We start from the raw sequence: 19,415 nt of genomic DNA, 5'->3' as shown, positions 1-19,415 counted from the left end.
GTGGCAGGTGAGCCTGTGGCTGCGGCGCCGCGAGCACCGGTGCGGGGCTGTGCTGGTGGCCGAGAGGTGGCTGCTGTCCGCTGCACACTGCTTCGACGTGTGAGTCCCGCCCGCGGCCCCGCCCACGAGCCACGCCCACTCTCAGAACCCCTGCGGCCCCGCCCCTGACACCGCCCAATCACAAGCCACGCCTAATTAGGCCCGCCCCCTTCATTACAGTTCATAATCTGGCCCCACCCCTGCCCCACCCACCAGAAAAGCCCCTCCTCCCGGGGGCGCACGTGCGCGGCGGGTGCTGGGTGGCTGGGCCGGGGCCGACGCGGTGCACGCGCGCCCCGCAGCTACGGGGACCCCAAGCAGTGGGCAGCTTTCCTGGGCACGCCGTTCCTGAGCGGCGCCGAGGGCCAGCTGGAGCGCGTGGAGCGCATCTACAAGCACCCATTCTACAACCTCTACACGCTCGACTACGACGTGGCGCTGCTGCAGTTGGCCGGTCCGGTGCGCCGCAGCCGCCTGGTGCGCCCCATCTGCCTGCCGGGCCCCGCGCCGCGGCCCCCCGACGGCGCGCGCTGCGTTATTACTGGCTGGGGCTCCGTGCGCGAGGGAGGTAAGCGCTGGGGGGCGTGGCTCAGACTAGTGGGCGTGGCCCCGGGACGGCCAGGCGTGGCTCACCGAGGTGGGCGTGGCCTCCTGCCGGGCTGGGCGAACGGGACTGTAAGACTCTACGGTGTGGGCGGGGCGTCCATGCCGGGAGGGGGCGGGGCTCTCAGGAGTGGGCGGGGCGCCCGGCCCGCGCTGCCCGCCCCGCCCCACTCCTCTGCCGCCCTCCCGCAGGCTCCATGGCGCGGCAGCTGCAGAAGGCGGCCGTGCGCCTCTTCAGCGAGCAGACGTGTCGCCGCTTCTACCCGGTGCAGATCAGCAGCCGCATGCTGTGCGCCGGCTTCGCGCAGGGCGGCGTGGACAGCTGCTCGGTGAGCCGCCCGTCGCCGCCACCCCCCTCGGCCCATCCCGCTTCCTGGGAGCGCGCTCGCACGGGGCCCGGGGCGGAGGCTGGCCCCCGAGCGCCCTTTCCTCTCCCCTCAGGGTGACGCCGGGGGACCCCTGGCCTGCAGGGAGCCCTCGGGCCGGTGGGTGCTCACTGGGGTCACCAGCTGGGGCTACGGCTGCGGGCGGCCCCACTTCCCGGGGGTGTACACCCGCGTGGCCGCCGTGAGGGGCTGGATAGCGCAGAACATCCAGGAGTGAGACCCGACCGAGGACCGGGCGGGAGCGGGCGCCTGGGCCTGCCTCCCCGAGCTGGCCCGCCCCGCGCCGGCTTGGCGCAGCACAGGAGCGGAGACCCTGCTCTCCCATCTTGAGACGAGGACTCCCCCCCACTTGGGGTTAGTGCCCCACCTGCCCCCCCCCATAGCAGAGCCCTCCAAACCACCCACACCCCAACACTCTCCCAACTTCCACAAATGTCCCCAGCCTGGAGGCGGCCGGGGCTCTAGGCTTCGGGAATAAAACCCGTGCTGACAACCTTGAGCCCCTCTCTTCCTTCTGGGCCTTGTCCAGTCTGTCGTGTGGGGGCTCCCCGCTCTTGCCACCTGGCAGCAATGGCTGAGTCCCTGGCTGACGCCCAGACCCAGAGTTGAGGGGCTGGCGTGGACTCCCCTCTCCCCGGCACGCATTCTCCCTGTCTCACGTCCCGGAGTCTGACCTTCGGTTCTAGTGAGTGTTCCCTTCTTTAGGCCTCTCCCTGGAGTCCAAGCCCTCGGAACCAATCCCCAAAGCCAGGTGGTCGACTCCGCCCCCAGGGGTGTGGTCTGTCCTGCCAGGGACACCTGAAGGCTTGGGCCCACAGCTTGGGCTGCTGGGCAGCTGCAGAGACGCCCCTCTCCCCCCTCCCAAAATGGGCTGATGATCTACACCTTCAAGAGGCAGCCTGATGCCTCCTTAAAATTTTACCTAAGTTGGGACTCAGATACTATGAAGCCTCAGTGGCTTTATTTTGCCAGTCCTGGGCTTGAACTCAGGGTCCACACACTGTCTCTGAGCTTTGCTCACTCTGCCACTTGAGCCACAGCACCACTTTTGGCTTTTTCTGTTTATATGGTGCTGAGGAATCGAACCCAGGGCTTCAAGCATGCTCGGCGAGCACTCTACCACTAAGCCACATTCCCAGCCCCTGGCCCAGTGTCTCGTGTCGCAATATAAACTGGACAGTGGTTCTAAATGGCCTGAACAGGGCACTTACCATTGCCCAATGTGACCTTGCCAACTTCATAGTCCAAGATCCCCTGCCTTCAGTTCCAAGCCCAATCAAAATCTGGCAACTCATCAAAAAGCCCCCAAGGGTACCTCCTCCCCCCATAAATCCTTCTCAGTCTAAGATCCTGAAGAAACCTCCCATTTCCTCTTTGCCCTCAGGCTCCCTGCCCGCTCTCCCCTCACAGGAGCTAACGCCAGCCTCTTTCTGCACCTCCCTGCTGTCTTTACCCTACCTCAACTCCACTTCCACCACCCCTCCGGGCGGCTGAGGCAATGGGGTCTCCAAAGGGCCCGTCCAAATCAAACCAGACCCCACTGTCTACTGTGTAGGATTTTTGTTTGTTTGTTTTTGCCAGTCATGGGGCCTGAACTCTGGGCCTGGGCACTGTCCCTCAGCTCTTCAGCTCAAGGCTAGCGCTCTACCACTTGAGCCACAGCGCCACTTCTGGCTTTTTCTGCTTATGTGGTGCTGAGGAATCGAACCCAGGGCCTCATGCATGCACCAAACACTTTACCACTGAGCCACCTTCCCAGCCCTGTGTAGGATTTCTTTACCTCAGCTCTCCTCCAGTCCTTGATCCTCTTCCTGGAGGGCCGGGACCACAGAGAGGCGGCCGCTCAAGTTCATGGGGCACCCTACATCTTACCAGCCATCAAACCCAGGCTGGTCCCAATCTCAAGCTGCCACCACCACCAGGGCCCTGCCCTGCCTGTGGGAAAGAGGGACACTGGAAACAGGATTGTCCCACGTGAGACCCTTCCACCCTCAAAAAAGACCCCTCAAATTCAACAGCCCCGGGGCTGGGAAGGTGGCTCAGTGGTAGAGTGACTTGCCTTGCATACATGAGGCCCTAGGTTCGATTCCTCAGCACCACATAAGCAGAAAAAGCCAGAAGTGGTGTTGTGGCTCAAGTGGTAAGAGCACTAGCCTTGAGCTGAAGAGCTGAGGGACAGCGCCCAGGCCCAGAGTTTAGGCCCACGACTGACCAAGAAAATAATCAACAGTCCCATAACCCCCAGATGGCACTGACATTGCATCCCTGTGCATGCACAGGCCTGGCACCACCAGGGCTAGCCACCCAACCACACCTTCCACCTCAACTGCTCCCTGTCCCTACAGAACCAAACAGCCACTTCCTCAGCTTGTCCTCATGCCAAATTCCAGGACTTACAGGAACACACACTGACAGGACTAGAAGGGCATGATCACACCCTGTTTTAACTGGTCAGGGCCTTCTTCCCAAGGGTCTACGCTTACATACAGGTGTTTGTCACACTCAGGGTCCCAGCGTCCATCTGTACCCTGGTTTATGTTTCCCACATCTCGGCTTTCCAGGCAACCAGGCCCTTGACTGATAGATAGCTCCAACTTCTTCTTCCATGGTTGGATCCGAGGCCAGCGCAGCCTTTCTCTCCAACTGAATCAGAAACACTTTCAGCTGTCTCCAGAGCATGTTTACCTTGGTCACCTCCTCCCAGAGGCACATTAATTCCAGGGCAGCTGAGGTGCCCTGGAGCTCCCCAAGGTCAAAGCCTATCCACAGCAAGGGGAAGCACCAGTAGGAGAAGCTGCTGCTTTTAGGACCGCAGCATCGCAGACACAGCAAGATGACCCCAAAACACAAGCCTCCCACTCAGGGAAGCAGCAGCTCATTTCTGGGCTCCCTGGTCAGCTTGTCTTGGGGGCTCTGCACTTATGCTGCTGTTAATAGTATTTGGCCCCTGACACAAAATCTTTCTTCCCAAAGTTCTGAGTCCTTGTTACCAGCAGCGTCTGAAAAAATGCAGACAGTACTCTCCATAGAGATTACTAGCAGCCGTCCCTAGCGTGACCCATCCTACAGCCCCACCCTGGACAACAACCCTGCTCTGGCCAGCAGCCGCTACTCCTTCCTGCCGACATGTCCTCCTCTCAACAAGTAAGAAAAAACAAAAGAACCGTTAGTTGCCCTGCCACAGTTGGCATTTTGCTTTGCCCCAGCCTGAGGACCTCCCCCCTCCCCCCGGCGCCACCCAAGATCCATCCCCAGTAACCCCAACTGTCAACACTCCTCAACCACCCTTTCAGTACTTTCTACCAATCCATAATACCCCCAGAAAGTGACAGGAGGCTTTCCCTAGCCTTTGCTCTCTCCTGACCTTTTCAGTCTAATAAGTAGCGGCTTCCATGAGATGAAAACCGGGGTGGGGGGTTGGGTCGAATGATGGGAATCTCATCTCCAAGGCCTCCTGTTCCATGGTCCACAAGCCCCCACACATGCCTGGGACCCACTCCAGGCAAGGGTTCCAGGGACACAGAGTAATCTCTCCCCACCGTCACTCAGGAGGAAAAATACACAAGGGTGTCTCAGCCGCTCTTCGGTTAATTTATTGGCCCACTCTCAGGTGGTCACCTCAACAAGTCCAAACCAGGGCTCTCTCCTGGGCCCAGGCCATACGGCTGAATGAACAGGGCACATCAGGGCACCACGCTGCCGGATCCCAGGCAAGCAGGTGGTGTCGCTGGGTTCCCACGCTTTGGGAAGCCACAGGGGTTGCCAGAGTTTCCGCTGCGCTCGCCGTGGGGCCGCGGTGCCGGCTGCCCCGCAGGCATCTCCCCACCCCCGCGTCAGGCCACAGGCAGCACGAAGGCGCGGGCGACCCCCGCCTGGCGAGGCCGGGGCTCCGGGTCACATGTTGGCTCGTTCCCGCTGCAGCCTCGAGTTGTAGGCACGGGACACGGTGTTCCAGGCGTCCATGTAGCGGTCCATACACATGGCGATGCACTTCTGAGGGCGGGAGGAGCCACGCAGCGGTGAGAGCCTGCGCGCCCGCCCGCCCGCGCCTCGCCGCCCGGGCCGGGGTGCACGCGCGTCCGGCCCCGACCCCACGGCAGCCCCGCGCCGGCCTCCTACCTGCTCCGAGTTGTCCAGGGAGCCCCCCGGCTTCCCGATGCACTTCCGGAAGCACTTGTCGGTCATCCTCTGTGGGCACGAGGGAGACTCAGCCCGGACGCCCGCCCCCGCGGGGACCCCCCGGCCCCGGCGCGCCCCGCACCTGCAGCAGCTCCTGCGCGTTGGCCACGGCGATCTGCACCTTCACCTGCTCCATGATGAGCCCCGGGTCCAGCTTACCGCCGCCGGAGCCCCCGAAGTCCGAGCCAAAGCCACTCTCCATGGCTCCGCAGTCCACTGGGCCGCCGCCGCACGCGCTGACCCGCAGCCGCCGGAAGCCAGGCCGCCCGTGGCACCACGGGAAACTATGTTGGAACTACAACTCCCACAAGCCCTCCGTGCAGCCCCGCCGAAGTCCCAGGAGCAAGGATTCCCGGGAAATAAGAATCTAAACTACAATTCCCAGAAGGCTCTATGGCAAGCATTTCCCATCCACCTTCCTGCGCAGGCGCGCCACGTGACGGGGGGGGGGACTGTGATCACGTGATTGCGCGCCACTCTGAGGCCTAGGCTTGCCGGGGCGCCGCGATCCACTCGGAGACAGCAGTCAGAATCAAAAGTGTTTATTGGTGTTGTACAAAAGTTTCCAGTCATAAAACGTATATTACAAGTCATTGGAGGAAAGGAAAAACACCACACGTTTGGCATGCATCTCAAAAGTAAAACCTCCGAACGTAACGAGCCCCTCCGCACCCCCGCAGGCGCGGAGCCAAGCTGAGCGCACCGAGGCCCAGCGCAGGCCCAGCCGCGCCCGGCCCGCCCGCCGGCCCTGCCCCCCGCAGCGGCTGCCCCGACCCTACAAGCCCTGGGAAAGGAGTTCCCACTGGCAGCCCAGGAGTCCCTAAGGAGGGGCCGTGCTGGACAGCAGGCGCGTGCGCACAGCACAGACCCCGAGTCCAGCGCCGATCCTCAAACCCACGGGAGGACGCGGTGACGAGCATCGCTAAGGCATGAGGGCAGGGCGCCGGCCAGATCCACGGGTCGGTCCATGCGGTCCTGCTGCGAAGGTGGGAGGGGGGGCGGGGCCTGCAGGGCCACCAGATCAGGCCGTGATGGTGCAGGAGGCCAAAGTGAGCTGGCTGTTTCCCCGGCCCAGGCCTCTACCAGAAACTAACTGGGAAAGATACATACATGGTCCTTTGCTGGAAAAGGTAATCCACAGCCCAGAGAAGTGTGGCCAGGGAAGAAATCCAGGCCTTCTGGAAGGGAAGGCCAGGTGTACTCTAGGGCTAGTGATTGGTGGCAGTAGCTGGTGCGTTCCCTGCTCAGGCCTGGCCAATTGACAGATTCTGGCCACAGCAGCGCCTAGGAACAGCCACAGTGGGGCAGGGAGGTCCAACCATCTGTGGCGACAGCTGCTCTGTAAACAGTACGCGTGTTTACAGACTGGGGACAGCATGACCTCTGGCTCAGTAAGACTAGCTGCACTTTCTGAAGGAAATGTCATTGGGGGGGGCTCAGAGCTGGTCAACACAGGAGCCCCACTTCCCTGTGCCACCCCTGGAAGGATGGTTGGCTTCTTGTGGCCTGAGCCACTGGAGCAGGGATCTTGGCAACCTGTGTACTGACCAATGTAAAAAAATAAATATCCATTAAAAAAATAACTTCTGTGTCTGTGTGGGAGGGGAAACAGTATTGGAGAGGGTTGCCAGGTACCAGAACCATTTGAAGGATGGCGGGTATCAGCGTGTGTGACTTAGGAGGGTCATTGCAGTGCAAGTCACAGATAAAGCCACAAAGCAGACACATTCAGTGTATGTGAGGGGCCCTCTATAGCACCAGCTCTGCAGGTTAGGATCCACCCAGCGCGTGCTCAACTGCTCTCAAACTCCTGGCCTTGGCTCCTGAGCTCAGCAAACCACTTTGACCTTTTCCCTTTTTTGCGCACTGGCGATGGCTTACAAAGGGGGCACCCACTCCCCAGGCTTCCTCCTTTCGCCTTCTTCCTCCTCAGGTTTAGATCTAGAAGCCACCCTCCGGTCTCCTGCCCATGCCACCACTGGCAGGAATGTCACAACTTTCAGGTCCAGGGCAGTCAGGACCCAGGGCTGGCTGCTCCTATTCGCCACCCAATTCTGGGTGCAAGGATGGTACCCCAGTGTCAGATGTAGGGCCACCGAATAGTAACAAACTGGTACCCCACCCCACCCCACCCCCTGCCTGGCTAGAACCTGGATTCTGAGTTTTGTTTTTAAGATTTAAAAAATAATACCCACATCTACCAAATCCCAACTAGTTTCCCACTATCCACCTCAAGACCCAAGGGGCCCCACCTGCTGCTCCTAGCTGACGCCCGCCCTCCACACACAGGCAGTGAGGCCCAGGAGGGGGGGCTGCTGCAGCACCCCACTGGCCGTGCCTTGGTGGATGGGAGGGACAAGTCTCCTGGACAGTGGACAGTGGGGATGTAGGGATCGAGGGATACAGGAAGCACAGCAGAGCCAGCGCCACCTTCTGGCAGTTTGCTTAGAAATTGTCTAGAAATGTACCAAGGACTAAGGGAAGCCAACCATAAAAAAATACTCTTCAGTAGCTCTGGGAAGGCCGAGGGCTGGCGAGCAGCTCACATGACGTAGCAGCCCCTGGATGTGGTCCTCGGGTCCCCCTGTGAGGAATGGAGGGTGCCTGTCAGCGGGGGCAGTGAGTCCACACAGGGAGGCGACACCCCTGCCCAGGTGACACACCGTTTCTAGAGCTTTCCATATTCCATTACCCTATCTGTGTGAACTGGACTATCTCTGTCCCCAGAGCCATTCTGACTGGCCAGCACCTCAGCCTGCAGAAGCATAGGGAGTGTCTGGGGGGGGGGGGACACTCTGCTCTGGCAAGGCCCACCTCTTGGGAACCCCCAGGCCAGCCCTTCTGTCACAGAACCCAGGGCTCACAAAAGCTCCCAGTTGAGAAGTCAGGGGGCTCCTCAGGTGTTCTGCTGGGGCCCCAAGAACAACATGTGTATGTCTACGTGGGGTTCAGTGCGGCCCCTCCCCTACCTGCTGGTGGAACAGGTCCTCCTCTCCAAACTCCGCTTCCACCTCCTCCTCGCCGTTCTCATTCTCCCTGGCCACGGGGGAGGACTGCTTCACAGCTCGCACAGCTACCTCCTGGAAACACGAGCCCAGCCAGGCCAGGAGCGCCATCAGAGCTAGCGCCCAGCCAGGCCCCGCCACCGCACACCTGGCTCCAGCAGCCCCACGCTGCCTGAGGGGGCTCCCAGCCCACACCCACCTCTCCGTCGGAGTTGACCAGGATGGTTCGGAAGCTCTCACCGGAGCCCCAGCTGTTCTGGCTCTTCCACACCAGCGTCGATGGGGGGCTATGGGCCACCCCTGCACCGGCTGCCCACACCTAGAGGACCAGAACACCCCATCAGTTATCTCTGGTCCTGGGGTTAGAATTAAGAATGCAGCCCTTCCAGAAGACCACGCAGGGTCTGAGGTGCAGAGCCCTCTGCAGAAAGACTCTGTAATCGGGGGCTGGGCCACACGGGAAGTCCCTGGGATTCCAGGCCCCTAACTGGGACACTCCTTAAGCCCTGCTACTCCGATGGCCAGGGGATGGGGGACTGGCACCTTCACCAGGCTCCTGGGAGGCCCGGACACAGGGCTGACCTCGGGCGGGCATCCTGCCCCCCCACTGCTGTTACTTACCGTGACGGTCTGGCCAGCCCGCAGGACGTACTTGGGTGTGAATTTGTAGGCAATCTCATCGCCCTCAAGGACCTGCCTCTTGATCCTCCAGTTCCCTAGGGACTGGTCCTGGGGACGCAGACACGTGTGAGACCCACAGCCAGCTGCACGGTGACACCTGAGTACCACCACGGCCTGGCCCACTCACCTTGTCCGAGTTGTTCTTGAGCTGCACGAACCTGCCCTCCAGGTCCACCTCCTCAATGCTCACGCTGCCCACGGCAGAGGCCTGCTGGGCCAAGCGGAAGCTGCCGCTGCTGCTGCTGCTGCCTGAGCCGATGCCGCTGGAGGCGCTGCCTGGGGACTCCTCCACCTCCAGCCGCCGGCGCTTGCTGCGGCCCGACCGGCCCACCACGGACGCGCTGCTGCTGCTGCTGCTCGACGTGGCCCGTGAGATGGTGACCCGGGAGGACGGGCTGGGGGACAGCTTCAGCCTGGCTCAGTGGGGAGGCAGGGGTGACTACAGCTGACCCGGCTCCGTTGCTTCGCTCCCTCATGCACCCCCCGTTCCCATCCTCTCCCACCCCCGCTAAGCCTAGCCAGCCCTCCTGACCACCCTCCCCCGGCACCTGGCTTCTTGTGCCCCCCCCCCCCCGCCCCTCACCTCTCCTCCTCGCCCTCCAGCAGCTTGCGGTAGGCGGCAATCTCCATGTCCAGGGCCAGCTTCACATCCAGCAGCTCCTGGTACTCGGCTAGCTGCTGCTGCATCACGTCCCGCATCTCCGTCATCTCCTGCTCCTTGGCATCCAGCATCTTGCGGAACTTATCGCGCTCGCTGGCCAGGGAGCTCTCCAGCTCCCGGATGCGGTCCTCGGCTGCGCTGGCCTGCAGACAGCAGCCCGGTCAGCAGGGGGGACCCGGACCCCGGGGCGCTCGGGGCCGCGCATGCGTGGGCAGCGCAGGGCCTCACCTGCTTCTGCAGGCTCGAGAGCTGGTAGCTGAGGGACTCCACGCGCATGCGCGCCTCCTGGAGCTCCTCCCGTGCGGCGCTGGCCGCCTTGTCGTTCTGGTCCGAGCTCAGCTTGGCGTTGTCCAGCTGCGGGGGGAGAAAGGGGGGAGTAGGAGGTGAGGGATGAGGGGCATGGGGGCGAGGGGGCAGCAGGAGGTGAGGGATGGGGGGCACAGGGAGTGTGGGGTCCCCATGGCCGCACCTTGGCCTGGTAGGTCTGCTCCAGCTCCTGGCGGTAAAGCTGCACTTGCTGGTCGTGCTGGCCGCGCAGCTCCTCGAGCGCCCGGGCCAGCTTGGAGTCGAACTCCTGCTGCCGCCCGCTGTCCACCTCCACCAGGCGCCGCTCATGCCGCCGCCGCGTCTCTCGCACCTCCTGGCAGGGTAGGGTGGCCGCCGCACACCAGTGAGCCCCAGCCTCGATCTCCCAGGGGGCCCCACCTCTGGTCACCCACCCCGGGGCACTGCACAGCACCACATGGCCGTACAGAGAGCCGGGCGCCAGCTCAGTGAGGACGGCAGACTCCAGGCCCCCGGGCTTGCAAGTCCCCAGGTCTCTGCCCTGGTGGGGGCCCAGAGCTGGAAGCAGACACAATGTTCTGGTACAAACAGAAACCATGCACAAGCTGTGCAGACCCTACAAGCTGTAGCTAGCACCCTGAGGTGCGAGCTTGCGCCTGTAATCCTGGCTACTCAGGAGACTGGATGTGAGGATTGAGGTTTGAAGCTAGCCCACGCAGAGAAATCTCTGACTTTTCTTTTTTTGTCAGTTGTGGGGCTTGAACTCAGGGCCTGGGCGCTGTCCCTCAGCTCTTGTCTTTTGGGGGGGTCAGTTATGAGGCCTGAACTCTGAGCCTGGGCACTGTCGCTCAGATCTTCCTCAAGGCAACCACCCAACCACTTGAGCCACAGCACCACTTCCAGCTTTCTTTTCTGCTTATGTGGTGCTGAGGAATTGAACCCAGGACCTCATGCATACGAGGCAAGTGCTCTACCACTGAGCCACCTTCCCAGCCCGTCCCTCAGCTCTTCAGCTCAAGGCTAGCGCTCTACCACTTGAGCCACAGCACCACTTCCAGTTTTCTGGTGGTTTATTGGAGATAAGAGTCTCACAGAGGGCTGGGAAGGTGGCTCAGTGGTAGAGCGCTTGCCTTGCATTCCTGAGGCCCTGGGTTCGATTCCTCAGCACCACACAAGCAAAAAGAAGCCGGAAGTGGTACTGTGGCTCAAGTGGTAGAGTGCTAGCCTTGAGCTGAAGAGCTGAGGGACAGCGCCCAGGCCCAGAGTTCAGGCCCCACGACCGGACCAAAAAAAAAAAAAGTCTCACAGAGCTGGGTGCCAGTGGCTCACGCCTGTAATCCTAGCTACTCAGGAGGTTCAAAGCCAGCCTAGGCAGGAAAGTCTGTGAGACTCTTATCTCCAATAAACCACTAGAAAACCAGAAGTGGCGCTGTGGCTCAAGTGGTAGAGCACTCACCTTGAGCTGAAGAGCGCAGGGATAATGCCCAGGCCCAGAGTTTAAGCCCTACAACCGACCAAAGGAAAAAAAAGAGTCTCACAGAAGTCCAGGCTGGATTTGAACCGTGATCCTCAGATCTCAGCCACTGGAGTAGCTAGGATTACAGATGTGAGCCACCAGAAGCTGACCTGTGAGACTCTTATATCCAATTAGCCAACAAAAAAAACTGAAGTGGAGCTGTGGCTCAAGTGGTAGAGCTCCAGCCTTGAGTGAAAAAGCAAAGCCAGGGCATAAAGCCAGGAGTTCAAGCCTAGCACTGGCACACACAAAAAAGCACAAAACAAAAAGATGTATTGTCAGGCTGAGTGTGTAGTTCACACCTATTGAGACTCTAGTCCTGCTCCAGTAGCTCCCCCTACACACAGGTACTGAGAGTTCACCCCCAGTGCTCAAGGTGGTGGTCCAACAGAGGTGATAGAGGCCCAGGCCACCAGGGTGGCCAGGGACAGGAGGTGGGGTGCAGCGTGGACACAGCACTGCTCCACTGGCGGGAAGATCTGTCCCTTGCCACCCGATCACGGAGCACAGAAGTGTCTGTCTACTGTCTACCTTCTATCTACATACATCCATGCAGGCATCCATGCATCCATCCGTCCATCCGTCTCTCCCTCCCTGCCTTGTCCCCAGGGGTGGGCAGACATCGTCAGCTCCAATGGAGGCTGAGGCTGGCCAGGCTGAGCGCAGTTACCTTCAGAGAGCTAAGATGGGCAGCTCTGTGCAGCACAGCCTGTACCAACTTTCTCTGAGGGCTCCTCATGGGGCCCCGCTTCCGAGGGGCCCCCAAAGCCCTTCTCAGGACTCCCCTCCTCACAGAGATCTTCAGGGGCTTCTCCACCTGCCCCTTCCTAGGCATGCGACCCCTCATGGTGGCTGGCGCCGTGGCCGGGCCTGGTGAGCCCTGGACACTGCTCCTCAGCTGCACAGGCATCCTCCCCCCGCAGCGTGCCAGGCCACGTCCACGGCGCTGAGCAGGGTTCTGGCCTGGCCTATGACAGCATAGCCAGGCTGTGTGATGCGTGTGGCCAGCCACATGGCACGGCCATGGGAGGGAGCTGGAGAGGCGGGGGCAGGGCTGGGGGGCTGTGCAGGTGTCTAAGGGGACACCTGGTAGGCTGAACACTGTCCCTGTCAAAGGCCAGTCCACACGCTGACCCCAAGCCTGACTGGCTGTATGCACACAGATCTTCACAGGTTTCAAGAGATGTCCTGGGCTACTCAGGTGGCCGGCCCATGACAAGGGTCTCTGCCTGGACACCCAGAAGCGGCAGGAGGGGGGGGGGAGGCCACAGGAGGAAGCCCCCAGTGCAAGCACCCCTCACCTCCTCGAACACGCTCTTGCGGAAGTCCAGCTCCTCCTGCAGGCTCTGGCAGCGGTTCTCCAGGTCCACGCGCATCAGCGTCTCTTTCTCCAGCTGCTTTTTGGCCACTGCGTGACCATCCTCGGCCTGAGAGAGACACACAGAGCTGAGGGGATGATCTGAGCGCGCGCACTCCGCCGGGCCAGCCCTCAGGTCCCCAGGGCCCTCCCCTGGAGGCCGCCTGGCTCCACCAGGCCCACCTTGGCCAGCTGCGCCCGCAGCTCCGCCACATCGCTCTCCAGGCTGCGCTTGTCACTGAGGGCAGCGGCCAGCTCGGCCTCGCTGCGGTGGAACTGAGACTCCAGGTCCTTCACGCGGCCCTGGGCCACCGTGAGCTCTCCTTCCCTCTTCTTGGCGCTGGAAGTCAAGCAGCGAAGTTAAGACAGGAGGAATGTGCAGTTACCTGGTCATCAAGAAGTGTTTGGGCAGTGTCCAGAGGGTCACCTCGGAGCTCTTCAGATCACTAGGGCCTGTTCCATGATGTACCCCAGGACAACAGTTGCACATAGCAACCTGGAGCAGGGGCTCTGCCAGCCCCTCCCCGTGAGGGCTGGGACAGGGAACTACACATCATTGATTAAAGTTACAGAGAGAAACTGTCTTTGGAAAGAGCGCCTTGTTTGTAACTGAGCAGGCTCACCCAACAATTCTATAAGTCAGACAACCCAAGCACAGTCTTTTCTTTCTTTCTTGGTCAGTCATGGAGCTTGAACTCTGGGCCTAGGCGCTGTCCTTCAGCTCTTCAGCTCAAGGCAAATGCTCTACCACTTGAGCCACAGCGCCACTTCTGGTTTTCTAGTGGTTCATTGGAGAGAAGTCTTATGGACTTTCCTGCCCAGGCTGGCTTTGAGCTGCGATCCTCAGATTTCAGCCTCCTGAGTATCTAGGATTATAGGTGTGAGCCACCAATGCCTGGCCCCCAAGCACAGTCCTCAACATGAACACTGAGAACGTGGGGTTTTGGCTCTTGGATTATAATCTTGTGCCCTGGTCTGCCCCTGGGCCTGTGCACAGGGTACTGCTGGCCTCCACGCTCCACACCGCAAGCACCACAGTCCTGACAGGCTCCACGGTGAGCGTGGTGCAGGCTCCATACCCAGAGCTCAGACTGTACATAGCTACAGGGCTGCACACCTCAAGTCCCTGGGGTGGACTTTTGGGGGACACCGGAGCCATCCAACCACACAGGCAAGGCCCTGGGACATGACCTGTGCCCTCACAACACAGTTCCTGAGCATACACGGACAGACCAGGGCCTTGGGCAGCAGGAAGGGAAGGTGGGCCGGAGGTGCCAGCTGGGAGGTGGTGCTGCAGACCTGCAGACCAGCCTGGGCCGAGCATGCAGAGCATGCCCAGTGATGCAAAGGTCCTGGGGTGAGGTGTGCCCAGCACTGAGGAGACCTCGGGGGCCAGAGTGGGACTGGCAAAGGAAGGAGAGGCTGGATTCTAACTTTAAATGGCAGGGCACCATGTGGCGAGTGTGGCTGAGGCTCAAGCACCCATCTTTAAGCAGACACATAAAGCAGACCCACCATGGAGTGCCAGCAGAGATTTCCTGAAGCCATCAGCTGGAAGAGGGTCCTGAAGGATGTTATGCTATATAAAGGGACACCTGGGCTGGGAATGTGGCTTAGTGGTAGAGTGCTTGCCTAGCATGCATGAAACCTTGGGTTCCATTCCTCAGTACCACATAAATAGAAAAAGCCAGAAGTGGTGCGGTGGCTCAAGTGGTAGAGTGCTAGCCTTAAGCTGAAGAGCTGAGGGACAGCACCTACGCCTTAGTTCAAGCCGTAAACCAAACAAGAAAAGGACAGCTGGGCGCTGGTGGCTCATGCCTATAATCCTAGCTACTCAAGAGGCTGAGATCTGATAATCACGGTTCAAAGCCAGCCTGGGCAGAAAAGTCCATGAGACTCTGATTTCCAATAAACCACCAGAAAACTGGAAGTGGTGCTGTGACTCAAGTAGAGCACTCACCTTGAGCTTGAAGGACCAGCTCTGAAGGCCCAGAGTTCAAGTCCGATGACTGACAAAAAATGGGGGGGAGTAGGGGGGAAGGGACATCTGGCAAGGTTTGCTGCTCTCAGCTGTTTAAGGTAAGAACCAGGGCTGGGGGCAGCTCAGGGAGCACCTAGATGCCCTGTGCAGGACCTGGGTTCCACGCCCCACACGGCCAAGAGTACAAACAGCTGTGGGAGATCCAGTGACGTGGACACTCCTGGTACGTGTGGCCCATCCCCATGCTCTCCTTCGCTAGTCCCGTGAACACCCTGAGCCACAGCCACGCACCTACCCAGGAATTGTGGGGGAGGTGACAGCCTGGGCTGGGCTGGGCGGCCAGCGCCACAGGGGAGCCTGAGGTCTGATTCCCCAATTCCTGGCACCTGGACCCCGCAGTGTGAATGCTCAAATTGTCGGAGAGCCTGGAGCTCTGGGTGGGTGGCGCACGGACCTGGGCGGCCTGGAGGGCGACATCTCCCAGCACAGGGAAGGCCTGTGGAGTGGGCCTCCCCTCGAACATGCGTGGGGCTCTGGACACTGCTGGAAATGAGGACCTAGCCCAGGCTGAATGCCAATGTGAGCGGGACTAGCTACCTGTCCAACACCAGGTGGCCAGGGCACTTGGCCTAGAAAGGCCTTTTGACCTGCCCACTGAAAGGGGCGTCTCCCTGCAAGGGGCCCACCCCAAGGGGTCATCACAGAGAGTAGTGGGAAGAGACTACACAATACCCACGTCAAAGCCAACCCAGAGCTTAATCCCATTACAGAACAAGGCCACGCCCACAGGGTCTCACCACTGTGGGTCCCACTGCTGTCCCAATAAGCGTGCCTACGCACCCCACTTCTCCCAGAGCGCCCTACAGGCACCTGCGGCTTCTGTCCCACCGGAGGCTGCCCAGGCTGGGCCTCCCCGTGGCCACCTACCTCTTGTCGGCCTCCTCCAGCTCGGCTCTCGCTTTGCCGATCTCGATCTGCAGGCGGGCGCGCTCGCGGGCCGTCTCGTCCAGCACCCGCCGGGCATCGGCCAACTCCGACTCGTACAGCGCCTTGATGCCGCTCACCTGAGGAGGCAGCCCCGCATGAAGGCCCCAGAGACCCCAGCCCAGTGACAGCCGCTCACCGGGAGCTCCCCAGTGGCGACAGGAACCTGTGTCCCCAGATGGGGCCTGGGGTCCCACTGCCCAGCCCAGTTCAGAACCACTTCCAATCTCTCAAAGTGTGTGTGTGGGGGGGGGGGGCTTATGATGCTGACTCAGCGTGTACAGGACCCCCACGCTGCCATCCCGAGACCAACGCCCGCACCAGTCTCTGCTTCCCTCTCTCAGGTGGTTTGAGAGGTCTCCTGACCCCTTTGGGCCAAGCTCCGCCCACTGGCACGTGGCAGCCGTGGATCAGGAGCCCCCACGCCCAACAGGGTCCCAGCAGCAAGGCTAGGGAGGGAGGGGAGATAGGCCAGGGGGAGGGGAGGAAGACAGGCAGGGAGGGGAGGGACAAGGACCGGTTCCCCTGGATGGGGAAAGCCTCTTCCCGAGCCAAGTTCATCGCCAGCTGGCGTTAGAGCCAGGCGTCCACTCCACGTGGTCCCTGCTGTCGGGACCACAGCTGCCACCTGCCGGGCTCCCGGCGTGCCACTTGTCCCTGCCTTGGCCACACACAGCAGCTGGGAGGACTCGGATTTCCCACTGTCCCTGGCACCCATCCCTCATCTCCTCACACCCAGGGCTACGTGCTAATGCGTTTAGACACAAGTGCAGCAAACCCCGGCGGAGCCCCCGCTCCTCTCCCCCGCTGCCACAGTGTGTGTGGGGGGGCTGGGCGCTCACCCTGGCACAGCCACAGGGCTTGCAGCCCAGGGCACCTCTGAAGAGCACCAAGAGTCCACCTGCCCAGCATGCACACCCCTGACAACAGAGAACCATCTAGAAAAAGTGTCTACGGAGGGGGGTGGTCACTCCATGTGCTCCACCAACACTGCGATGCCGCAGGCCAGGGACAGGATGAGCTAGACACCCCACAATGTGGGGGATCCTCCACTGATGGGACAGCCAGACAGAGGGATCCAGAGACAGGGGAGTGGACTGCCCTCCTGAGGCTGAGAATGGGTGATGGAACATTCCAGAACTGGCCAGCCTGGACCACACTACAGCACTGAACTGCAGGTCCACTGAGTGCGAGCTCAAGGTCCGTCCTGTCCACGGGCGGCCACTACCCCGTGCCCACGGGCCAGAGAAGAGGCTGCCAAGGACCTGGCACTTAGGGCAACACCACACAGGCTTCTGGGACTCAGGGGTGTCCTGCATGTAGAATATGGGGTTCAGGCTGAAATGTGGGGCTCACCTGGAGCAACAGGGCCCTAAAGACCAGCCGAGTCTCCCTGTTGGCCGAGTGCAGGATCTTGGGTCACTGCCCCTGTGGGCAGGGCAAGTTCAGGCCCCTCACCTCTTGTCACGCCATGTCATAAATGGGGAAGAGGCTGAGGCCTCCTACTGACCACCATGGGAAGGGAGAGGAGGGGCACTGACAGGTGACAAAACAGCCCCTTCCCTCTGGGTCTTGGATCCTCTTCCCCCAATGACGAGTGGACAGGGCTGCAGGAAACAGAAGACACTGGGGGAAGCGCTCTGCCCCTTGAGCCACAGCGGCACTTCTGGTTTTCTGGTGGTTTTTTGTAGATAAGTCTCATGGAAGTCTGGGCTGGATTTGAACCGTGATTTTCAGATCTCAGACTTCTGGTTTTCTGGTGGTTTTTTGTAGATAAGTCTCACAGGAAGTCTGGGCTGGAATTGAACTGTGATTTTCAGATCTCAGACACCTGAGTACTAGGATGACAGGCGTGAGCCAGCGGCACCCGGCCTGAGGGTCTTAATAAGCCACTCCAGACACCGCCAAAGCACAAACAGGTGAACAGGCCAGGAGAGCAGGGCTTCTTGCACACTAAGCCAGTCCAACACCCCAAAAGCACCCCCACAGGACAGGAGGCCAGTTAAGACCCCAATCTGAAGCTACTCAGTCTGTCTGACAGACAGCAACCAGCCTGGTGACTGAGGTGCCCCCAGGTAAAGCCCCCAGGCAGGCAGCATGGGGACAACTTCCAACATGAGGCAGAGAGCAAAACAGAGGCTCAAAATCCACATGGCCAACCAGGCACCCACAGCTCACACCTGTGATCGTAGCTACTTAGTAGGCTGAGATCTGAGGATCTCAGTTCAAAGCCAGCCCTAGCAGGAAAAGTCCATGGGACTCTAGTCTCCAATGGAGCCATAAAGTGGTAGAGGACTAGCCTTGAGCAAAAAAGCTCAGGGACAGCACCCAGGCCCTGAGTTCAAGCCCAGGACTGGCACAAAAAGTAGTGACATGAAAACACACTCGTGGTATCCTCGTCCTGCCCCAAAAACCCCTCTGTGTGTGGTAGCAGCAGGTACTCAGTCTCCTGCAGGCGGCTCACTCACTCCAGCCCTGGGGTCCTTCCTGGACTTATCCGTGTAAGTAGGGGGACCCCCTTCCTCTGGAGACCCGCCATTGGACTGGGCAGGGTTCTGTGAGAAAGCAAAGAGCCACTCCTGGGTCAGGACCACAGCCAGGGATCTGTCCCAAGGACCCCTGAGCAACACACACACACACTCCTACACCTATGATGGGGTGCAGGGCTTCCTTATCCCTAATTAAGTCTTCCAGTATCCCTGAACCCCAATGGTGCCACTGGATCCAAGATCTTCACCCATCCCCTACTTCACATTTTTCTTGGGGTGGAGTGGGATAGACCAACAAGTCCCAGGCCCAACTGAGGCCCCCAGATCTCCAGGAGACCCAAGGCATCAGAACCCCTCTTCAGACACTCAGAGCCCAAAAAGCCTTGAGAACCAAGATCACGTGATACCCCAGAGCCCCTCCCCAAAGACTTTAACACCCCTCACCAAGTTGCCAACCACATGCCTAACCCGTTAGGGGTGGGGTAGTCCACTCAGGCTCACACCCCCTTATAGGGGGGGAGGTCCCCCAAACCTCCTAGCAGGGATAAAACACACCACCCCACACTGTAGTTCCCAAGGCAGAGTGACCCCAAATTCCCTGCACCTTTTCCTCGGATAATCCAGATCATTCCCTGGGGGGAACTCCCCAGGAAGCCCCCCCTTTCCTTCTCGGTCGTCCATACTCCCCACCCCCCAAGACATGCCTCGGCCCTCCCCCGGGGCTGGGTGAGGAGTACCTGGCTGGCACCTGTCCCTCGGGACCCCTGTGGAAGCATCACCCCGACGTTCCCTGGAATCTCAGGGAGGAGGTCCCTGAGGACACTCCTTTCAGGGACCCTCCTCCCCCCAAAAAACACCCTTGTACACCCCCCCCCGCCCCGGCCCCGTTAGGGGACAAGACCTTTCTGAACCCTCTGCCCAGGGGTTTCCGCGATCTCCGGAGCCTGAGTTCGGGTCTCTCCGGAAATCGGCGGGGGGGGGGGTGCCGGGGGGCGGGGCCTTGCCGCTCCTCCCTCCCGGGGGTCCCGGGCGGCCCCGCCCCCTCTGCCCCCCCCCGCGTACCTCGCGCGTGGTCACCTCCTCCTTCTCCGAGATCTTGAGCAGCAGCCGGTCGTTCTCCAGCTCGAGGGCGCGGACGCGGTCGATGTAGACGGCCAGGCGGTCGTTGAGCTCCCGCAGCTCTTCCTTCTCCTGCAGCCGCGACAGGCGCGTGGGCGACAGCGGCGTGGCGGCCCCGCCCGCGCGGCCG

At 60.7% G+C, this 19,415-nt stretch overlaps 3 protein-coding genes across 3 annotated transcripts in view; 1 reads left to right on the top strand and 2 right to left on the bottom strand.

Moving 5' to 3' along the window:
• Tmprss9 (transmembrane protease, serine 9) overlaps nucleotides 1-1,451 on the top strand; it is a 19,044-nt gene extending 17,593 nt beyond the window's left edge. The window contains exons 15-19 of the mRNA XM_013022765.1: nucleotides 8-99; nucleotides 342-607; nucleotides 835-971; nucleotides 1,084-1,261; nucleotides 1,292-1,451. Of these exons, the coding sequence (XP_012878219.1) occupies nucleotides 8-99; nucleotides 342-607; nucleotides 835-971; nucleotides 1,084-1,245 (657 nt within the window). The 3' untranslated portion in view covers nucleotides 1,246-1,261; nucleotides 1,292-1,451. The remainder of the gene's footprint in view (nucleotides 1-7; nucleotides 100-341; nucleotides 608-834; nucleotides 972-1,083; nucleotides 1,262-1,291) is intronic.
• Nucleotides 1,452-4,899: 3,448 nt separating this feature from the next.
• On the bottom strand, nucleotides 4,900-5,486 carry Timm13 (translocase of inner mitochondrial membrane 13 homolog (yeast)). Its single transcript, XM_013022931.1, has 3 exons — nucleotides 5,290-5,486; nucleotides 5,148-5,216; nucleotides 4,900-5,021 (listed from the first exon to the last, which is right to left on the bottom strand). The coding sequence occupies exons 1-3, from the start codon at nucleotides 5,407-5,409 to the stop codon at nucleotides 4,923-4,925; spliced, it is 288 nt and encodes a 95-aa protein (XP_012878385.1). The 5' UTR covers nucleotides 5,410-5,486; the 3' UTR covers nucleotides 4,900-4,922.
• Nucleotides 5,487-7,392: 1,906 nt separating this feature from the next.
• Nucleotides 7,393-19,408, bottom strand: Lmnb2 (lamin B2; the record flags this gene model as incomplete). Its single annotated transcript, XM_013022590.1, has 12 exons — nucleotides 7,393-7,791; nucleotides 8,177-8,287; nucleotides 8,412-8,531; nucleotides 8,834-8,941; nucleotides 9,021-9,306; nucleotides 9,477-9,697; nucleotides 9,783-9,908; nucleotides 10,024-10,194; nucleotides 12,657-12,782; nucleotides 12,896-13,052; nucleotides 15,621-15,757; nucleotides 19,229-19,408. Coding segments are annotated over 12 exons (1,785 nt in total), but the record flags the coding sequence as incomplete, so codon positions are not given.
• Nucleotides 19,409-19,415: the final 7 nt, after the last annotated feature.

This window comes from Dipodomys ordii, unplaced genomic scaffold, assembly GCF_000151885.1.
Source record: "Dipodomys ordii isolate 6190 unplaced genomic scaffold, Dord_2.0 Scaffold64, whole genome shotgun sequence".
Classification (NCBI taxonomy): domain Eukaryota; kingdom Metazoa; phylum Chordata; class Mammalia; order Rodentia; family Heteromyidae; genus Dipodomys; species Dipodomys ordii.
This window is presented reverse-complemented; position numbering and strand designations above follow the sequence as displayed.